The 22,424-nt window shown below is 37.6% G+C and overlaps 1 protein-coding gene across 1 annotated transcript; it reads left to right on the top strand.

Moving 5' to 3' along the window:
• The first annotated feature begins 591 nt into the window (after positions 1-591).
• ccni (cyclin I) lies at positions 592-19,509 on the top strand. The gene is made up of 10 exons (XM_041811438.1): positions 592-812; positions 2,512-2,671; positions 10,340-10,474; positions 12,454-12,528; positions 12,645-12,785; positions 13,579-13,707; positions 13,806-13,907; positions 16,692-16,857; positions 17,010-17,194; positions 18,047-19,509. Exons 2-10 carry the CDS (start codon positions 2,558-2,560, stop codon positions 18,275-18,277), a joined length of 1,278 nt encoding a protein of 425 aa, XP_041667372.1. The 5' UTR covers positions 592-812; positions 2,512-2,557; the 3' UTR covers positions 18,278-19,509.
• Positions 19,510-22,424: the final 2,915 nt, after the last annotated feature.

Here is a 22,424-nt window from a genome sequence, read left to right as displayed (position 1 = left end):
CAAGCAAATGTAGCTCTACATAACCTATTACCTAAAAATCTATGATGAGTAAAGGAAGCATTTCTACATGGATGAAAAACTGCTCTGGAAGTTTAAATACATACATGTAATGCATCATTCCTTTGTCAATGGAAGTCACTGAAGGAAATAGAGGGTTTTTGGTGGGGATGTATAGTTTACAAGTAAAATAAACGTTTATAATAAGAATGCATTTGGTTGTAGGCCTACATATTTTGAAACATTTTTTGTTTTAGTTTGTATATAGTCTACTGGTACTGAGTGCAGGTTTTAGGGGCCCCTGTAAACTTCTACCAAGGGCCCAAACTCTTGTGACTTGATAATAGACCAAAATAATTCACCTTTTCTTACATCAGAGTTTTTTCAGTAATCAGCACTAACATGGGGACAAGTAAATAATTGTATATTCATACGCACTGCTTCTACTTCTATATGAGCAAAGACCATGATAAACAATAACTGCAACAAAGACTGCATAAACAAAATAAAATAATATCCGTATGTTTTTAATAGGAATTTTCCATGGAGGTTGTGATTGTTTTGTCCCCCAGTTATGCCCGGAGGTGGGCGGAGCTTGTTTCCCTTCTCTTCCCCTCCTCGGAAGTAGACGTAGCTGTCTATATTCCGTTCTTTTATTTTTATACATTTTTTACCCCTTTTCCCCTACACACACCATGGCCGCAAAGATGGACGACTAAACCGAAGAAAGGGTCCCCCGATTTCACCCCAAATTATCCGTGAACTGAACGGACCGGATGAAATCACTCTGTGGTTTTCTCCGCTTCGCAGGGGAGGTAAGGCTCGGGGCTCCGTCTACTTACTGGCTGTGAGTTAGCATTTAAATATCCCTGCTATACAGTGTAGCTTACGTTGAGCCCTCTTGTCACACACAAACACACCGTAAATTGTTTCACTTGACATAGAGAGAGAGAAAATGCCAGAGTGTTCACTACTTACGGATTAGAAATGTCACAAATTACCGCGGCGTCATCGCAGATAGCAAGTTGCTAACGACGTAATAATTTAGCTCCGTTCCAGAGAGTAGTCGTAACCAGATTCATAACGTTGTGTACGGTAAGCAATGCACCTGCCTCTAAAGGCCCACAGGTTCCTCATAAAGAAGGGTTCTGAGCACTTTCCAAAATCATGGAATTTAGTTCTAATTCGTGAAATAGACAGTACCGGATTTATTTTAAAGCTGGTTGTATAGTAGATAGCTGTGATGTAACTTTAAGCCAAATAAGTCTGCAGCAAGCACAAAGTTTGTTTTTAAGAGATGTGATAAGATAGTTTCATCAGCCTGACTTGCTCGCACGGTTGGCTGCACTTTAATCAGGTTACGAGGTTTAAAATATACTTACACGTAAACATGTAGTTTATAATCATGCTTTTCTAAAGGGATACATATTAATAATTTTCCCCCTACATACTATTATTGACCATGTCTTATTCATTCTTCCAGGCGTATTTAGAAAATTCATTGGCAGTAATTTAGATAAAAGTGCTTGTTTGTACAAATTTAAACTTAATATGTCATAAATCCAGCAAAACACCGGTGCCACACTACAGGGGCTCTGATTTATATACTGTGAATTTTCTATCTTATTTTTGAACCATGCATGCAATATTCTGTGCATGTTATCTAAAGTAAAACAAGTGTTTCTTTATGGTTCCAGGTTTTGGTAGTGTATTTGAATTTATTGTATTCCCTGCAACATACATCTACATAACATTGTTTTTGTGCTGATATGAACACTAAATTAATTCACAAAAACCAAAAACTAACAGGGTCAAAATTATAACCCCTTTAGAACTGAACTTTTTGTTCAACCATTACACAAAACCACAGTTTTTAATGATGTGCTTTAATTTTGTAATGTTTAAAGCTTGTAAAATCAAGTGAAAACTGATGGTTATCTTCTAATTTACACACAGTATTTAAACTTAAGTAAGGGTTTGAACTGGTACTGTGAGTCTCATAAAGGTGGAAGATTTCATGAAGAAAGAAGGATATGTGAAGATTTTAAAAGAGAACCTCAAGCAGTCAGCAGCAGAACTGGGTCTGGGTCATTGTTTTTTTTTACATAAGTATTTATTTTTGATGTCAATAAATGATATGAATGTTTCTGTAGACATATCAGCCGGCGATAGCAGCAGAGTGTAGAAATAAATTTGTTGAGGTTTAAGTGCAATCATCAGAAGTGCTTTACGGTCATCAGGTTCTGTTTGTAGCTCTCAGAAAGGCAGATGTGGTTTGTTTTTACTGGTACTGTTAAGAATATAGTGTGTACAATGCACATGTAATCCAAAGAGATTTCTTGCAGTTTTTTACTAGATCAATTCTAGTGCAGAAGAGGACTGAGTGTTTTTATTCCATTATCTCCCCTGTCCCAAAACAATATGTAAAAAATGGCTTTATTAATCTTCACAAAAGTTTTTTAGTTGATAAGAAGAGCTGAAGTATGTGACATTCTGCTATATATCTGTGTGCAGGTAGCTGTATCCAGTGGGGAGGTAGGCTCATCCAGGGGAGGACAGAATGAAGTTCATCGACCCCTGGGGACGCCAGAGGCTGTCTTTTCTTCTAGAAAAGGCAGCCTCTAGGGAAGCCAAGATGTGGAGGGTCTACGTGCCAAAGAAACCCTCCTCACAGGTGAGGATTTCAACCAGTAGACTCCTTCAGTTACTAGCTAATTACTTACTTGTCTGCTCCTGTGCTATTTGACTCTTGGTGCAATCTCATAACTTTTCACAAATTTTCGGCTTCAACAAATGTTAAATATGGAGAGCTCTTTGTGACAGATTTGTCCCAAGCTACAGATGGTAAGCTTGCATTCCTAGTAGTCATAATGTACTACTTTCTCAATCATGTGGCAACATGAATTGCTGTATTTTTCAAAGTGGTTTGTGGATTAAAAAAAAAAAGCTTCTGTTGCTGTTTGTGTTATAATCTTAACCAGTTCACTGCTGACTCAATAATAAATGACATTTTGCTACACATAAAAAAGATAATTATTGATGGCAAAATTGAGATCAAAATGAGCTTTATTTACAAAAGGGTTCTCTACAATTGGAATTTGTGTGTAACACATTTATGTCTACCTTGAAAAATCTTAAGAATTCAACACACTATAATTCTTTTGGTGTTAATGTGAATGCAATCAATCTTTCTCACTTAAACAAGGTTGACATTTATTTTAGCATCATTCCTAACCTTAACCTAGGCAATTCCACTGAACTGGCACATTTCTTTAGATTGAAAAGAAGAGAAGAAGATTGTTCATGAGATGACACAATGAGCTGATCATTTTATTAGCAGTAGGTTCCTCTCTACTGCGGCACAGACGACAGCAGATAACATGTAATCATCTGAAACACACTGAGTCACTGCAGAAAGAACCATTGCCACAAATGTTTGGTTTGGTCACGTCCATCACCAGCTGGTCTCACCCGGTTTTTACGTCTGAAGACACACACTCATGTGATGTCAAAATGTCTGGTTTCATCACACCCTCAGCGGGTCACGCCTATAAGGATTGTCCTCATTTTATACAAATGGTATATAATCTGTCTCTTACTGTGTCTTAATATCTACAGTGTTACATGTTATGAGTACTGTAAAGTATACTTAAAATGCGAAAAAGCTATAAAATGTCAGTTTAACAACAGTTTCATGCTCAGTATTGGAACAATGTTAAAATGCTCTGTCCTTTTAGATAAATTAATTAAGATCAATCTAAAATAATATGACTATATTCTGGATAATGACAATAAAAACCCACCTTGTTAAGAGCTTCCCCTCAGTCTGATTAAATTTTGCCAGTGGGAAAATAAATGCAGTTAAAAAAGCTTACATAATCATCTTTTTGACAACTATAATTAATCTGATTTGATCCCAGTCAAGCTCCTTTTTTTACAATATTGCATAATTACGTCTGGTTGTAATCTGTAGTCTAGTCTGTATTCACACAGAAGAATACAAAGTGTACAGGCAAATAGTTTAATTCTTTTGACCTGAGATAAATACATACTAAATAAGCCTTGCTAAGGCACAAATAAAACTTAGATAAATAAAAGAATACAATAACACATGGAACAAACTTTTAATTTACATCATATATCAAAACGATCCAAATCAGAATGATAATATTACCAAATGACATTGATTACAGACAGCTGCACTTACTAAACATCAGCAGAGGATGACACACCAAACACAACCAGTTTGTTGTACAAGAGGGACATACTGAGCATGCTCCACACATCCTGTATGGGCCAAAGCGAGGGCCACAATGAGCAGAAAGTGTGAGTTTATTAATAAATCTTTGATTGCATCATTTTTCCAGTAATAAATACAGACATACAGTGCAGTCAGAAAGTATTCAAACCCCCTTTACTTTTTCATTTTTTTTTTTGTTGTAGCCTGAAGTTACAGTAAATTTAAATTCAAAATTTTCTCTTTAATCACTCAGTACCCCTTATGGACAAACAGAATTTTAGTAATTTTTAGATGTTTTTTTTTTTTTTAAATAAAAAAGCTGAAATGTCCCATTTACATAAGTATTCACACCCTTTGTAAAGACACTTGAAATTTATCTCAGGTCCTCCCTATTTCTCTTGATCATTGCTGAGATATTTCCACAGATTGATTGGAGTCCACCTGTGGTAAATCAAATTGATATAACATGATTTAGAAAGGCACACACCAGGCACAATGCATATCAGAGCAAACACCAAGCCATGAGGTCAAAGGAACTGCCTGCAGAATTTAGAGACAGGATTGTTGCGAGGCACAGATCTGGGGAAGGGTTGAAAAGGTTCTGCTGCACTAAAAGTTCCCAGGAGCACTCTGGCCTCCATAATTCTCAAATGGAAGAAGTTTGGCACAAATAGGACTCTTCCAAGAGCCGGTCGTCCGGCCAAACTATCAAGAGAGAAGGGCCTGATGTAATATTTCAGTCCTCACTGCTATACAATAAGGAAGTTCTCTTGCAGTAGTTCTGAGGTATTTTCCTGTAACACTTCCTGCTTGGGGACTTGTTGCAGTAACTCCCTCAGCGTGTCATGATAGTGATTGCAGCTTTATAAGTTAATCAAGCTAATTGAGCAGATGGGATGGACAGAGGGGCATCCCCAGTTGGTAATCTTTGCACGAGACAACCTGCAGCACTGCTATTACACCAATGAAGAAACGGTAAAGCACTGAGGTTATACTGGAAGTAAAGCTCATTTGTGCTGCATGTGTGAGTTAGTAACATCATGATATTGGTTCATGACCACTCATCTCGTTTTACACGCACCACTCCTAGCTGATCTTAAGGTGTAGAAAATGACTTTAAATGGAATTAGCATGGAGGTAATCTCTGACTGTTAATCCAGATCTTCTGCTGCTGAGTCACTGCTGCGTGTTTATATGTCAGCTGGTTTAATCAGGCTGATTGGACACGTCCGACCTCCTGCTGTGGATCTGTAAGTTTAAGATGCCAGAGTGGGAATGGGTCAGTTAAGCACGGAAACCTCTCATCACCATCCAGACACCCATTTTTCATTGGATAACATTATTTTGCCTCCAGTCATGTAAAAAAATCATACAAAAAGGGGATTGTCCCTCTTAGCATGTTTCCCTATGCACTACAGTGAAATGAAAAGTAAAGCTTGTCCATAATCTCAGACACACCTTTGTGGAAACTTCTGGAAATGTCTTAAGAAAAATGCCAAATTTTGGCTGTTTTGACAGGCTCAGAAACTGCTCCCAGTGTGAGCTAACAAACCGTGCATGAGATACTGAAATATACAAAGTAACCTGTCTTTATTCAAAGAAGAAAAGCTCCTCTCTGTCCAGGCCTGAACCTGCCTACCTTTGTGTTGTCAGTGATAAAAGGCAATAATTGACGGCACTGAAACAGAAGTTATGAAACTTATCAGCACCTTTAGCAGAGTTAGCAGACATGCACACTGGTGTACGAGGTCACTCTGTATCCTAAAGCAAATAAACAAGAGCAGGGTCACTGGGAAAATTTACAACCCCAATATTCAAAAAAGTTTGGGAACTATGTAAATGTAAATAACAGAATGCAATGAATGTTTAATCTCATAAACCAATTATTCACAGTAGAACACAAACATAGAAGCTAAACCTGAGATGTTTTACCATTTGTGATAAACTTACTGATTTTCAATTTAATGGCAGCAACACATCTCAAAGTAGAGAGAGGCAACAAAAAGCTAGAAAGTAAGTGGTACTAATGAAAAATAACCAGAGGAGCATTTTACAACTAATACAGAAAAACTGCATCTAAAAGTTGTGGAACAATTTCAGAAAAATGTTCCTCAATGAAACATTGAATATCCCACCATCTTTAGTACATAATATCATCGAAAGATTCAGAGACTCTGGAAAAATGTCTGTGTGCAGGGGACAAGGTTGAAGGTCAATACTGGATGCTATTGCTTTCAGTAACAATCATTGCAGAGACTTTGTGGTTTTGAACATCAGAGATTGGAAAATTTTGTCAACCAAAGTGGAAGTTTTAAACAATAATGCCTCCAAAACATCAGATTTAAAGATTACTCTGATGTCCTGTAGAGTTCAAGGACCATGACTTTGGACATGGGAGGGGTCATATTTTAAAAAAGGCAAATGTTATGTACACGCCTGCTAACCACCCAAATAACCTCTGTGACCTTTTTTTGCCCTTAAAGAGCTGATACCAGGCACTCCTTCACGAGTCACATACCAAGAATCAATCATTTTCTTGTTGCCATTATGACATAAAGACAAACCCCAAGATGAACGGAGGCACTGAAAGAATTGATCATTTTGGGAAACTAAAGTGAAGCAGGTTGGCTGTTTTTAGTGTGGACAGAAAAGAGCTTGGAGCAGGAACGGTGTCAGGTTGCAGATTAGTCTGCTAGTAGGGTCAGTGACCTTCTGACCTTAGTCTCCCTGCAGCTGGCTCAGGGTTACTCACAGAATCATAGCTATTGGCTTCAACACAACACAGGAACACAGACAGCTCTGGAAGGAAATAAGAAACCAGTAAATATGTATTTTGTTGATTTAAACTTATGCACACTTTGTTCTAAATGTCATCAACAAAAAGATCTTGACGCTCACAAGCCAATGAACCAAGTGGATCTGGAAATGTTGCATAACAGCTGGAGCAGAGTGTGCCAACAGAGTTTTTCCATCTTATTGATTTCTGAACTTTTCCTAAGTTTGAATATTAGTGTTCTGTTGTTTAGAGAAGAACATAAACTTCCTTTTATTGCGGTATTCGAGGTCAGACAATTACAGATTTGTTTACCAGACGAGCATGCCAAAATGTTTGACACTTCAATATTTTTTCCAGAGTATTTTTTTAATTCCTAATGATTGACAGTATCAAAAAATACCAAAGCAATCATAAGTTATATTATTAACAAAATAATACCACAAGTAAAAGAAAGAGAGCATTAACTAGATTTGACAAATTTTGTTTCAGTGTTTCTGTACCAAAACACTGTCTATGTGTTCACGAAATTAGACCCTATGGACTAGTTTGCTCTCTTTTCTTTTGGTGGTTAGAAATGAGAAATTATCCAGTATTGCATGCCTTGGATTTCTGTATTTGTTGCTGGTACTCTGATAACCCCAAACAACAACATAAATGTCTGTTTATAGTATATAATAGACAAACATTTTTGCAGATGTCTATCGTTTCCAAGTATCAAATTATTTTTATGTATGTGATGATTTTTTTTCTTCTTCGATCAACATAGTCTTACAGAGTTAATTTGAACTTAAAAAAAGTTACAAACCACTGAAAAATCATCATAAAGCATTGTTGTGAATTGAGTATTATGTTTGATATTGTATTGTTAGTTTAATGTGTGTTTTAACATCCCTACTACTAGAAGTATTCAGGTCATTTGATTCTTAAAGAAGGCACCATGGCTGCATTAACTCACAATGTGATGGAAATACCTTTGAGCAATAAACAGGCAATTTACTCACCAAAAGAAGGAATGCCCACCCAGGCTGATGGTTCGTCAACTGGCTTTCCAGGTGCTTTGAAAAGCTATGACTTCAGGTCAGACTCAAATTGTACCACAGGAGTGTTACAGAATGCCATTTGGCAAATTAAAGATCATCTTATGTAATTATATTTATTTCAACAGGCAGCCTCATTGAAGGCTCATTTACAAGAGTGACCTGGCCAAGACAGACAGTGGCACATTAAACAGTTACAGACAGGAAACAGCGCCTACAAACACAGCCTAACCTATTCTGAGTCACAGAGCTCAAAAACATCCACAACCCAAAGCATCACCCTTCAATACCTTCAGTCTACTTTTAAAAAGATTTCAAAAGACCAGCTCCCACAGACATGGAGTCTCTAGTAGTCTAGTAGTCTAGTAGTAGTCTAGTAGGTTCCAGCCAGGCTACAGGAGCAGTGAGCCTGAAACTCCTTTTACCCATTTTAAGACGCACTTTGGGCCCAGATAGCAAAAGTAGATTGGAGTGACGGAGTGCCAGAGCAAAGACTGTAGCTTCCAGAACTTTTCACCTGAATGAAATCACACAAGTATGATGGAAGCAGATTGAGTATAACTTTATAAATAAGGACATGCCGATGATTTTGTCTACTCTTTCATAATGAGGGCCACCTGACTCAGTTAAGGACGTAAGATTGGTAAGAATCTCAGAGCCCCGTGGTTTATAGTATTTAAAAATGTAAGGAGATTGTGAAGATGCATGCATATATTAAACCTCAGTCAGAGTGGCAGTAACAAATCTTTTCTTTGCAGTAAAGAAAAACAAGACTTATTTCTGTAATAGATATCCAACTTTAACTTATTCACAAGTTGTTCAACATGAAGCTTAAAAGACAGAATCATCAATCAAGAAACCAAGGTATTTATAAAAAGACAGAATTAATCACATAACCGGCAGGTTAATCAGTTCGGTTTGATTTTATCAGGATTCAAAATCTCTTTAAACTCACGCAGTGTCCTGTACAATAAATAACAGTGTCAATTGCGTATAAGTGAATATATGCATTTGGTATATTTTGGCTGAAACTGTTGATATGAAGTGTAAATAATAGCAGCACTAAGACTGTGCCTTGAGACACACCATTTCAGCCTTAAGATGTTTAGAAGAAAGTGCCTATGAAACGTTCACTTTTTGAGTTGAATTATGGGGACAAAATGTTATTTTTTTTCCTCATGATATTCTGTTTTTTAGATACATCTTTTTGCATGGGCCTCTGCACAGGGTTCAGTGCTATATGTTTGCTGCAGCAATTTATTTATTTATTCACACAAACACGGAGTGAAAGGTACATTTGAAAACAAAAGAATTAAGAATTCTGTGTGAGGGTGAAGTAGAAGCCTGCTAATGGCACCGGTTTGATGCATAAACATTAGGCTTTAGTCCATCTCTGATCTAGAGTTTTATTACAAAGCTGGATGAATTTGAGGCCTGTTAAACCCAGATAAAACATTTTAACCCTTCAAATAACAGACTTATGCATCTCATCTTTGCAAATGATATATTTATTGGAAGGAAGGATTTTCTTTAGCTGTCATATGTGGGGAACCCGGAATTCCTAGAGTGTTTTGGATCACGTTTGGCCTGGTTTTAGAGGACGATCCTGATTCCCTGTTCTGTGGAAATATGTCAAACACGAAGGTCTTATTTAGGTCTTCTTGAAATACCCTACACTAGCAGGGTGAATTGCAGAAGTTAGTCCTGTTTGGCCCAGTTTTAGAAAGCAGGCCAAGCACTGTGCTGAAGAAGCATTTCTTAAAGTGAAAAGAGAAACTCCAAGAGGTGTCTTTGTTTCCTCGAGTCTTTGTCCAAAAATAGTTTCTGTTGTGTTCACTTTGATCTGAGTTTTGGATCAGCTGTTGGAGAGCTATTTATAGACATACAAATAACATGAGATAGTTCGTGTTTTGTCATTACTTTATGCATTTGTATTCGATTGATTTTTATAATTTATTATTAGATACCAAAACTTGTTTTCCTTTTGATAGAAACATTTTGTCTCATTATTCTGCATCCCTGACACAACAAATAATTCCTCTGTGATCACACCACCACAAACTATCAACACTTTCTGCTAACAGCAGAGCATAATTTCACAGTCATAAGCAAACGAAGCTTAATATGCAAACAAACTAATCACAACACAAGGACAGCCTTGTGCTGTCTGCAGTAAAAACAAAGTCATAACAAATTCCATTAAAGGCTCCTGCCTCGTTAGCTCTACCGCTCATTCAACAGCTTAGTGAGACGAGGCCACCGATGTTTAATATGCTTGTTTGTTTTCAGGATACAGATATCTCCCCAGCTCAGCGGGACGAGGCCGTGCGCTGGTTGACGGAGCTCCATGACAGACTGCAGCTGTACCCGGAGACGCTGGTGTTAGCTGTTAGCATCCTGGACCGCTTCCTCGCTCCCATCAAGGTAAGGAAAAACACCAGTGCTACCAAATATGATACCAAAAACAGCTGCATTTATTTATTGTAATTTGAATAATAACTCAGTTGTGTTTATAGCACCTAATGGTGCTGTTAGTAATGATCATAGATACATTTAAAGTTCCTGAGTCCCTGGGTTTACACAGGATCAGCATAAAATCTGAATGTCAGGTCAGGACACCACCTCACTCTAAAGACAGGAAATTCATGTTTCCATGCGAGAAAGAAAATGTTCTCTGATAATTAGGGCTGGACTCTGTGTTTCTGATAAGACCCACTGTTCAGCCGTCCATGGTTGAGTTTGACTTTTTAGTCCAGAAGAAAATTTAGCAGGGACAGTTCATTTATTTGAGCGAGAACTTGTTCGTCGTTTTGTGATCTTGGGAATCTAAGTGATAAAATGCTTCTATTTTGTCGTGTTTAATTCAGAGACATGTAGAGGGCCCTGAAGGCCAACAGGATTAAATATTTCAAAAGCGCAAAATACACATTTAAAAAAACACAGCAACATTTCACAAAACCAGAAAGGGTATTTGTGTTTTGTGAAATATTGTTGTGTTCTATCAAATGTATTTTGCACTTTTGAAGTATTTATTCCTGTTGGCCTTCAGGGCCACTGTATAAATGAGCTCAGCATCAAAAATCATTGCAGTTAATAGCAGATATATACATTTAATGGCAGATTTAAAAAAATTTATTTGGATGCTTTTTAATTCAATCTAGGCCCCCTATTTACATGTAATTATGGATATTGTTTTTGAAAGTGCTTTTACATGTATAATTCATATTTAATGCAAAACTATAATATTCTATCTTGAGACCCCTTGGTGTACAAGACCACAGGGAGCTGCCTAAATCATTGAACCACCTAAGTTCATCCTTATCCCTGTAAATATTAAATTCACAGGGCTTTTGCTGTGTTTAAGGCAAATTTTAGACTTTCTTAAAGACTGAATGAGCTAGACTATTGAAGTAAATCATGTGAATAAAGTTAAATGAGATACAAAATCAATTCATGTAAAGCTTGCAGCAAACCTCAGAAGCAATATCCTGTTCTAGTAGAAGCAGGGCAGACTGCTGACTCACTTTTTCTGCTTTTTACAAATATGCTGATTTTAAAAAAATATTCTGAAGAAAACTGCATAGTTGGCATATTGATTAAAAAAAAAAAACGCTGTTAAAGTGGATATTGATCCACACTGCTTCGCTACACATAAAGGGGGATGATGAATGCAACAATTTTATGACTTAATGAGAAATTTACTTTGATTTTTGGAAACTAAATTGACACATTTTCCATTTTTTACCTTTTTTTAACATGCATCATGAACTTTCACAGAAAAGTGTGCTACTGTAGCCTAAAAAGAGGCAAATATGATTACACAAGGGGAAAAAAAACATGACATCTGCCTACTGGTCTAAAAATAATAGTAACTTCAAACCCTGTGCAAACTCAGCTTTATTTTACATCTAAACTAATGGTTTGTCAGAATCAGTGAAAGTGCAGGTTTCTTCAGAAGAACTGCTGTCTTGCTGTCTGCATATGTGCAGTTTGTGCAGTTTTGACTGAAGAGTTTGGCTGATTTCTTTGTTTCTAGTGGACAACATGACAGCTTTGATGGTCAGATTTTATCAGATTCATCTCATGAGCTGCTACTCAGGTGCCTAAGACAATAATCCTCTAAAAAAGGTCAGAAACATACTGAAGTGTGAGCATAGCTGGCCAAAGTTGGCCTTTTTAATACTCCACCAGTACCTGAAGTTTTGTGCCAAACAATACAGAGATTTGTGATGATAAATCTCAAGTGTCTTGTTAACAAATGGAAATTTATCATCATATGTTTCCTTACTTTGGTCTCTGGTGTTAACTCTTATAAAACTACGTATTTACTGTATTTACTGATTGATTGTTTTACTTGTATTTACTGTATTTACTGATTGATTGTTTTGATTGTTTGTCTTCAGGCTCGTCCAAAGTACCTCCGCTGCATCGCTATCGCCTGCTTCTTCCTGGCTGCAAAGACCTGTGAGGAGGATGAGGTGAATAAACACAAACACATAGTTACCTCTACATAATCATGCATCTAATGTTTTTATAAACATCCATTACTTTTTACATTCTTTTGATGCACCTTTGTGTTTACTGTTTGTGTCAGTGTGTGCCCTCTCTGAAGGAGCTGGTCGTCTCCAGCAGCTGTGGTTGCTCTCCTTCAGAGATCCTGAGGATGGAGCGGATCATTCTGGACAAACTCAACTGGGATCTGCACACCGCAACAGCACTGGACTTCCTGCACATCGTACGTCTTTCACACAAACGCTCAGTGATGTGAAAGGGGCCTTTTCTGTGTTTTTGTATGAGGCTGAGATATTTATACAGAGCAGCTTGTGACACCTAGTGGCCAAAAGAGGTTTCTACTGGTATTCATTTGAAATTTCTTAGCACATTTCCCAGTTATAGGTTTTGTCAAAGATTTGTTTTAAATAACTTTTTCTGGATGCTCTCAACATTTCTGCCCTGTGTGTAAAAAACTAAAGCTGTGTGTTGAGTTTTAAAAAATTTAGTGGTAATTGGGCACAATATTCACTCACTCTTTGGTTACACTAACTACTAGCAACCAACAATGTCATGGCTTCAAAATCTAAAAAAATGAATGAAAGAAAACATGCATGTAGACACAAAAATAGTACAAAAGTACACGTAAATGTTGTAAAACAATTTGGAATAGATGTTGTTCTATGTCGTACTACGTACAAAATGGATTTATTTACTGACTTATGGGTACCATAAATTGATAAATTTATAAACAGATGCTAAAAAAACATCAAGACACAGCAACCTTATTCCAGTTCTTTTATATTTATATATTCATCTGCATTCATCTGCTGCTTTCATTTTGATGAGGGTTTTCCCCAGGTCCAATGTAGGCAAAGGTTTTTTTCATATTTTTAGTCTGATTTTATGGACTCACATTTTACACCTGCGCAGCTGACTTAAAGAAATTCTCTACCACTGTAATGTTTAAAACACATGAAATGATGACTATTTTCTCTCTCTAACCCACTTTTCCTCTTCTCCTCCCCCTCCTGTAGTTCCATGCAATGGTGTTGTCATGTCGTTCTGGGTTTTTGGACTCCATGTTGCGACTGAACCGCTCTCAGCACCTCTCCATGCTCACACGACGACTCTACCACTGTCTGTCCGACCACACGCTCATACAGGTATAAACACTCTTAACTCTGCTGGACGTCTCTGAAGTCTAACATGGACTGAACATGCCTGATCGCTGAACAACTTTGTCCCTGATGTGTTCCTGTAGCTGAGGGGATCCATGCTGGCCTTGGCCCTCATCACTCTGGAGCTGGAGACCTGCTGTCCTGACTGGCTGGCTCTCACCATCGACCTGCTCAGGAAGGCACAGGTACATGACTCAAAATGATTGGTTGTTAATGTGAAGACTCTTAATGGTCAGTCAGATCTGAGCTGAAACTCATCTTTACGTCCTCTAGTTTATGGCCAGCCTAAAATGCTAGATAATGCAGCTGAAGATCAATTCACTCTTGCATGTTTACACCTTAGTCAGTTTAAAAACTGGTGAAGGTGTTGTGAGCATGCTGCACAGTACAACAGAACAAATTATACTAGCATCTATTAGCACCAATTTCCTTAACTTCCTACCAAAAATTCCACTGGTTTGGTCACTAGACTTTGGCTTTGTCTTAATATGACCCCAGGGTTTACACTGCCTTATGCTGTCATTAGCTTAAACAGCTTTTCTAATTAAACAGGGTGACTGTTGAGCATCATCACAACCAATGCAGGAAAATCCCAACTTGAATAGTCAACTCTGTAGTAACCTTAAATCTACCCATTTTGCCCCGTGCACAGCAGAAGCTAGCAAAGCAAATCCCTTTTTTGGGTTTATGGCTCAGCACCTCTCAAGTCCAGTAATTCTCCAGAAAAGCCTAATTTGCATAGTACATATCCTTGGTTTTTGTGTGAGAGGCTCTGGATGAAAAGACATTAATACAGCAGCAAACAAAGAGCAAGATGAGTCCAGCAGAGGGTGCTAAGACTACAGTCTTAGTGTAGCAGAGGAAAGTTGTGGAGAAATTACAAGAGTCAGACCAGAGGAACTCATTTTCCTTTTTTATCAACAACCCTGAACACACAAAGTTCTTATTGACAGGTAACTTCAGGTCAGATATAATAATTTGATGTCCTGTTGACAGTGATGTGGAAGGATGCAGTGTTTGACCGGGGCTGGTTTACTTCATCAGTATTTTAGTAGACGACGGTGGTATCATAAGACACTTTAACAGCAATAGTTTTACAAACTGTTATTATTTATAAGTAGTAATCAAGGATTAAAAAAGATCCACTTTTCCATATCTGATAATATTTAACTTGTTACAACAATACAGCTTACATTTGCTTCTTCCTTTTTGGTTTAATTTGGATAACCAGATCAGTAGTATTTATGAGATCATTAACAGGACTGGCAAGGAAAAAAAAAAAAAAAAAAAAAAACAGGAATATCAAAGGCCATCCATAAGAGGGGATAAAGGAGAGAGCTTTCTGGGGTCCAGCTGAGCTGGAGGCCCTTGGAGATAAGGAATACCATGGTCAATTGTAAAATATAGCTGTGATAACCTTATTTTATTTTAAACCTGAATAATAACCACTCTTATCAAAGCAACAGAACATGAATTTAATTTATTTATGCTGTAATACAATATAAACTTCAAAATATAAACCCATTTTATTAAAACAGAAATGTCTTTTTGTTAGTAATGTTAACAATGTGGATGGGCACACTGAAACATTAGGAAAGTAATTTCAGGCTTCATAGTTGGGCCGTAATGTATACAGATGTCAGGATACCAGAAAATAGAATAATGGTGAATAATTGAATAATTGTGAAAAGAGACAAAAAATGGGTGAAAAGTGGCAAGAACGGGTTAAAGTCGTTTTTAAAAATGGCACAAATGGATTAAAAGTGGCAGAAAAGGGAAAAAGTGGAAAAAATTGGCTAAAAGTAGCAAAAACGGTCAAAAATATGGTAGAAGTGGCAAAATGGGCTTAGAGTAGTAAAAATGGGTTAAATGCAGCAAAAACTGGCAAAAAGTAGTAAAAGCAGCTAAAGTAGGCAAAGAGGTGCTAAAAAATGTTATAGACATGGGCAAAAAGGGGCCAAAAGTGGTTTAAAAAAGTGACAGAAATGGGTAGAAAAAAAAGGGGTAAAACAGGAAAAAAGTGCCAAAAAGTCTTTTAAAAAGTGGCAAATGGGTGACAAGCAACTAAAAGTTGCAAAAATAGACAAAAAGTTGCAAAAAATGGCAAAAGCAGCTAAAGTGTGCAAATCAATGTTGCAGAAATGGGCAAAATATGTGCAAATACAGGCAAAAAGTGGCAGAAATTAGTGTAAAAGGGCAAAATGAAGGAGATCAGAAAGTCAAGCACAGACTCCGGTCCTTGAGGTTGATGTGCCTCACTTCCTTGGAGTAAAGAAGTAAATTTTGTGAAGACATGCCTTTTTCAGCCTGCTGTGTCCCTGCTCTGCCATCTGTTACAGCCTCTACCTCACTAACTGTTTAATTCACCGTTCCACAGATCTGCGTCAGTACGTCCTTTTAGCATCTTAGAAAGATGCATGTTAATATCAGTTACAGATCAATAGAGCAGAGAAGAGAAACAGAGATTGCTCCTAAAGTTTTTCTTCACTTCCTGACCTGTAAACAGATGACAGTCTTTCATTAACACTAACAGCCATGAAATGTCTGAAACAAGAAAATAAGAAATTAAAGACAGAGAGCAGAGTGATATTTCAGGGAAAGTATATTTTAGCAAAGGTATACATTATTTTTAGGAAACTCTTTTTTTACCTTTAATTACCATAAATAGTGTGTCCAGTTCATATATGTTCTGTGATTCTTCCTAATGTGCAGGTTGACGGTCATAATAAGTAAATAAAAACATTTTGGGTGTCTAGGAGGTCTTTTTGTTCCTGTGGTATCAAACAGGTCTTGATATTGTTTAAGTTCTCCTAATATTAGCAAATTTAAAATTTCTGGTATTAATACAACTCAGTTGTATGTTTATATTCTCCAGATCTTTTTATTGGTGCTTTTCAGAACTGGAGATGAACACCTTTTTGTTGTTTTATACAAAGACATCATGTGTTTTTCTTCCTCTGCTCCCTCAGATCGACAGCTCTGAGTTGATCCGAAGTCGAGAGCTGGTGGCTCGTAGTCTGTCCACACTGAGAGCTTCCCTTCCTCCAAACACTGTCTACATCTACCAACCCCTGCAGAGCCAGAGCACCCTGCAGCCTCCGGACCACGACCCCACACTCCCCTGCTGCACACTCGGTATGTTTGTCCTGCAGAATTTACACGTTTAGGTCTGTTTTAGCAGATTGGGAATACAGCCACACTTAATGCTTGAATAAAAACATCTACATGCTCCCGAGGGATGTCCAGAATCAACCGTTCATGTATGAAGGTGTTTTTCTCCTCTCCAGGGATCATGAATTCTTCCACCGAGTCTTCCAGGGACCACACCCTCGTCACCGCCGCTCCTCCAGAGCACCTAACATCGGCCTCCACCACCGACATCCCAGCGCTACTCTCTCCACCCAGAAACCTCCGCCATCTTAACCACCTGCAGAAGGTCACACTGCGCTGCAAGTCCTCATCTAAACGCAAGGTAAAACCATCCGTCAATATTTCAAAAACAAAACAGCAAGGCTACGCAGCTTCATTACGCACTTTTCAGCCAATGAGAAAATTACAAGCAAGAAATCAACTACAGTGACGTAAATGTTGCTGGTTTTCTTGTCCTCAGATTTTTTTTTTTCTTAATTTTACAGACCAAACCACTGATCACATTCACTGATAGTACTGGGCAGTAACTTAGTTGCAGAGGTTTGAATCACATGAAGTTTTAAATCATGGAGAGTAAAGAAATGCCTTGCTACTCTGTAACTAACATGTTAAAGTCATAGCCACCGATGCTGCAGATATTAAAAACACACAAGAATAAAACTGACAAAAGCTTCCTCTATTTTGGCTTCACTTCCCTTTTTGTTTATCTCCATAAGAGAGAATGGAAATCGACAAACATTAATTAAAATTTGTTTTCTGAAGTATATTTTTGAAGCCCAGTGAGGGCCATTGCCTTTTTACCCTCTTAGATACACCAGATTTTACAGCGGGGTTCTTACAGATCCTTGAAAAGTTTTAGAGAGTCTTCAATAGGTCTGCTGAAATTTAAGGCCACAAAAAGTCTTTAAAAGGCTTCTTTTTCCTTGTGAGAGGTCTAACATTTTAAATGGCACTTTGCTTAAGACATGTCTTTATCTAGCCGTTGTTTTCTGGCCAGCTAAATATGATTTGAATCATTCTTTTGCTTAGAAAACATTTCCAACATGGCAACCTCCGTTGTTAGGCTTCATATAGCCTTTCCAGAAACCAAGGGGTGACGTCACTTAGATTGTGTCCATGTTGTATACAGTCTGTGGTTAACTCGCAACCAGAATCAAAGTGTTCATGTTTTCAGGTGGAGGAGATGGAGGTGGATGACTTCTACGACGGCATCAAACGACTCTACAATGAAGACATCACCACCGCAGCCATCCAGGAGGGGACGACGCCTGCAACGGGAGCCATAGCAACAGGAGGAGGTGGAGAAGGAGAAGGAGGAGGTCTGGGTGTCTGCAGTGTCCTGTTATCCCGACAGGAAGGCAGCTGTTCCCCCTGCCCGCCTCTGCAGCCAGTCAGCGCCTCTTAGAGACCAAACAGAAACCAAAACCACCTTCAAACCAAAACCATCTTCCTGTTTCACTTCAAATCCTCAAATCAGGCAACAGTGATGGGCAACTACCCCAGCAACTACGAAAGAGAAAGCTTGGGTTCAATGTTCTCGTTTGCATTAAAAGCAATATAAAGGCAGCTCTTCTGGAAAGGTTGCCCATCACTGTTGCTAGTAGAGTTGTTGCACAGTAAAGAAATAAAACATGAAAGACAGCTGCAGTAAAGATGGCTGAAGAGGTGAAGATGGTTTTGGTTTCATTACAAACGACTCCAAGCTGTTCAGCTGTCCTGAGGTTAGCCGCCATCGCCTCCTGCAGCCAGAAAACAGAGCCCCAAAAAAATGTCAATATCTAAAAACTAAAAAACGTGCTGCTGCTACTATCTTATTAATTATATCTGTTGAACACAAAGATAATAAGTAACAAAAAAGTACAAAAAATAACTTCAAAAAAAGGTAGAATTGACTTCTTCACCCCGTGTGTCTCACTCTCTGTCGTTTGTCAACTTATATTTGTTTTTCACATCTTCTTCTCTTCCATTTTAATATTAATGTTTGTCTTTCCTCCCTCACTCTGCATGTTTTCATCTCTATTTATAACCTCAGATGTATGAATGTTGCTCAATAGATGATAATCTGTAATATTTGCCCAGATAGAGAAGTTTGTTTTCAAAGTGAAGTGTAATTTGATTCTTAATGAGATGCTAATATAAAAATCCCTCCTATGAGTCCTTCTGTTCTTCCCCGTCTCCCACTCAGCGTGTTGTGACGGCTGGTTTAAATTCTCGGGTTGTTTTATTCACCTGTTAAGTCTTTTTCATGCTGCTTTAATCAGGCAGCCTCTGTTGGCACCTTGGCTTCAAAATGATGATTTTCCTGTTCATACTGGAGCCAAACTCAACTAAACGACTAGTTACTAAACCAGCTTCTAATGTAGGATTAACATTTGTCTGTTACTGTTTGCCTCAGCACCTGATGTGATTAAACAACCTCGAGTTTATTTAAGCAAAGAGAGAGAAATGTGACAATATTCACTTCGGTGTTCAGATGAATCAGAAACAACACGCTCTGTTTTTATCTCTTACAGTTCTGTTTAATATATTTTGTATTCCTGCAAAAAGCTCTGGCCATCCTGCTGTAGGAGCTGCTGGTGGCTGCCCGGGGTCTCTGAACGCACCACGGCATCGATAAATAAAGAGAATGAAAACTGACTAAGAGCTTTGTCTTCATTTTATCACACAAAAACTTTAATTTTAGGGTTTTTAGCTATGTAGCTGAGTTAAATCCATCTGGCATGTCAGGTTACAAAAACACTGCAATGCCATAATACTCAAGCATCAGTTTGTATTCACGGTACCTAAAAGTACATTTCCTAAATCTCCTTCTGCCTTTCAGAGCATCTTCAAACATCGGTTGTGCTGCTGCTGGACATTTACACACTATAAAGGCATTTAATATTAATGAGAACATAACACAACGGATTTCTTTATGACTTCCTTAAAATACCCTGGAGTTTAGTATTATCACGTAACCTTACTGCCTCATATGAGGTTTCTGAGTCTCTAAATTGATTCCATGTCTTAGGTCTAATATTTAAACACAGATGAATTTGACTGGATCATGTTCAGTGGGTCCACTCAGTAGCTTTATATATAAATACCTTGCATTTTGTTTTGTTGGTGTCAAACTGGCATGTACATGTTCAATCTGAGAAGAGAGACGCTGCAGGCCGAAGGACATGTTTGATCACGACTCTTTGTTTTTGTTATAGTGAGCTCTACACGAGTATGGATGTACTAACTGAAGGGCTTTGTTGAAACATGCTCAGTATCCATGGTTTATCCTGAGAGAAAAAGTTAGACCTAGTGTTGTATTTGGACTTAAAGTGCCTCTTTCACATCAAATAAGATTTACTGGAATGAAGCGTTATCATCAGCAAACCTTTATGTTTCATTAAACACCGAGTCTCCAACAATTGAACTAATTGTGGGTTATATCAGTTTTAAGGCTATGAGTGCTGTGCTGTAGTCTGCAATCACAGTGAACGCTCTTTCAGATATGTCTCTATTATGACATAAAAAAAACCAAATGTTAATTAAGTGGAAATCACCTGAGAAGTGGGCTCAATTTCCCATACATTTCTACAGCTTACGATCAGTCGTTTTTTAGTAATCAAGCATTTCTGTAAAAAGTGGTTTGCGTTTTCCCGATTTAAAGAACTGAAATTTTGTGTCTTTAGTCATGGGTTTGATTCTCATAAAAGGGAAATATATAAAGATTAAATACAACCTCGAAGACAAAAATAAAACTGCATTACGTCCAGCTGTAAAACATTTTAATACTTGTTCTGTGGATACACATTAACCCTGGTTTCAGAAATAGTAATATGAGAGTAGACTTCAGAGCAGATTCATTTACAAAGTTAAACACCACTTATTACGAGTCATCTACAGTACTTCCATTACTGTTTATACAGTTTTTTTAATATTTCGACAGTTTTCAGATTGCTTTTCTTCCTTTTAAGGCTGAAAATTTGTTCACTGAAGTCGACTTTAGACTAAAACTCTGCACAGTTTCATAATATTGCAAAGGACAGTTTCAGCTGTGAACTGAGCCACTGCAGCTTGAATCAGACCAGCTGATGGTTTGTAGAATCCTCAATAGCTGGTTTTAGACGTCACAAGCAGATAAAAGGAAAGGGAAATCTAAATATGAAAGGCTAAACAATATTTGTTCACGACAGAATATTTCATCGCTTTATTCTACTCAAAACACAGTGACTGAGTATTATTTGATGTTAATTTTTTTTAGTGTATCATTATAAATCAATATATTAACATAATTAAGAAATATAATTTATAAGTATGATGTGTTCAATTTGAGGATGCATATTGCTGCTTTGCTAGAAAAGCAGCCAGTGCCATGTTCCTATATGAAAAGCCTGCTGTTAAGAGGACTGTTTTCAGGCTTTTATGAACAGAAGACTTTCAATAAATAATACTTGCTATAAACATAACACTCAACCTACCATAACAAAAATATTTATACCATAGCAAGCTTTATTACAACTTAAAGCTCTCAAGGCAGAAGTTTTACGTCAAAATAAAATCACTGTAAACAGAGCCGGATCTCTTTTAAATCTCTTCTGTTGACTTTTACTGATGAGGCTTTCCTGATTATACCAGATTTGGTACTACGCCCCAGGGAACCAAGGCATTTTATTTTTGGGCTGTCTATCTGTAGGTCTAGACGTATGGATGTATACATGGTCATACATCTGAGCCATAAGGAACTCTGCATTATCAGACAAATTCACCATACTGGATAGATATTTGAATACCTTATAATCATGAACAAAAACTCACTAAATATCTGTATTTTGAGAAACTTCTGAATGAAAATTTAAACTACCTCACCAAGATGACGCCATGTTTTAGTCTGCACTGCCCTCTGAGTAATATGAGGTGATGAGTCTTCCGCGGTCCTCTGTCGGTACCAATTCTGTGCACTAGTCCCCCACCACATCTTAATATTATGAACATAATCAAACATATATCCCAATGTCTCAGTGATCACCTGGATGCTTTCTCTCTTCATATGCAAATAAACAAGGAGCCCCATTCCCAACCAATATCTTTAAATAGGAAATAATGGTGACATACCACAAACGCGATCTGTTTCTTTTCTTTATGTATACAGACTCGCCTTATAAAAAATACTATTAAACATGTGCCAGCTGGAGATATTAAAAGAAAGCGCATTTATCTTGTGAATCTCTACATATAAAGAGAACTTACAAGATAAATCCTTGCTGTTAATATCAATAGATGCTGTGCTTAAGATTGATAGATAAGGTGTCTCTGCATAAATTACAAAAAACGGGGTTAAAGGTCCGCCTAATCAAAGCACCGCTCATGTTTCTGGTATGTCGCTTTCATTGCCTTTATTAAAGGTCAAATATTTTACACGTTTAAGACAAGTTCGTATTGGTCTCAGAGTATAAAACATGCCTGTGAAGATTGTTGCTGATGAAACACTCCAGTGTTGGATTTTTGCATGTCTATAAAACCCCTCTGTTTCAGCCCTGCTCAGAACGAGCTGTTTCTGTATCTGTGGCTTTAAATGT

Source organism: Cheilinus undulatus, linkage group 17, assembly GCF_018320785.1.
Source record: "Cheilinus undulatus linkage group 17, ASM1832078v1, whole genome shotgun sequence".
Lineage (NCBI taxonomy): Eukaryota > Metazoa > Chordata > Actinopteri > Labriformes > Labridae > Cheilinus > Cheilinus undulatus.
Note: the sequence above shows the minus strand (reverse complement) of the source record. Positions and strands in the feature narration are given on the sequence as shown.

Excerpts from the sequence above, each read along its gene's own strand:
- ccni (XM_041811438.1), top strand. The coding sequence starts at position 2,558 with ATGAAGTTCATCGACCCCTGGGGACGCCAGAGGCTGTCTTTTCTTCTA. Across the intron at positions 2,672-10,339 it reads CAAAGAAACCCTCCTCACAG|GATACAGATATCTCCCCAGC; the intron begins GTGAGGATTTCA and ends GTTTGTTTTCAG. Across the intron at positions 13,908-16,691 it reads ACCTGCTCAGGAAGGCACAG|ATCGACAGCTCTGAGTTGAT; the intron begins GTACATGACTCA and ends CTGCTCCCTCAG.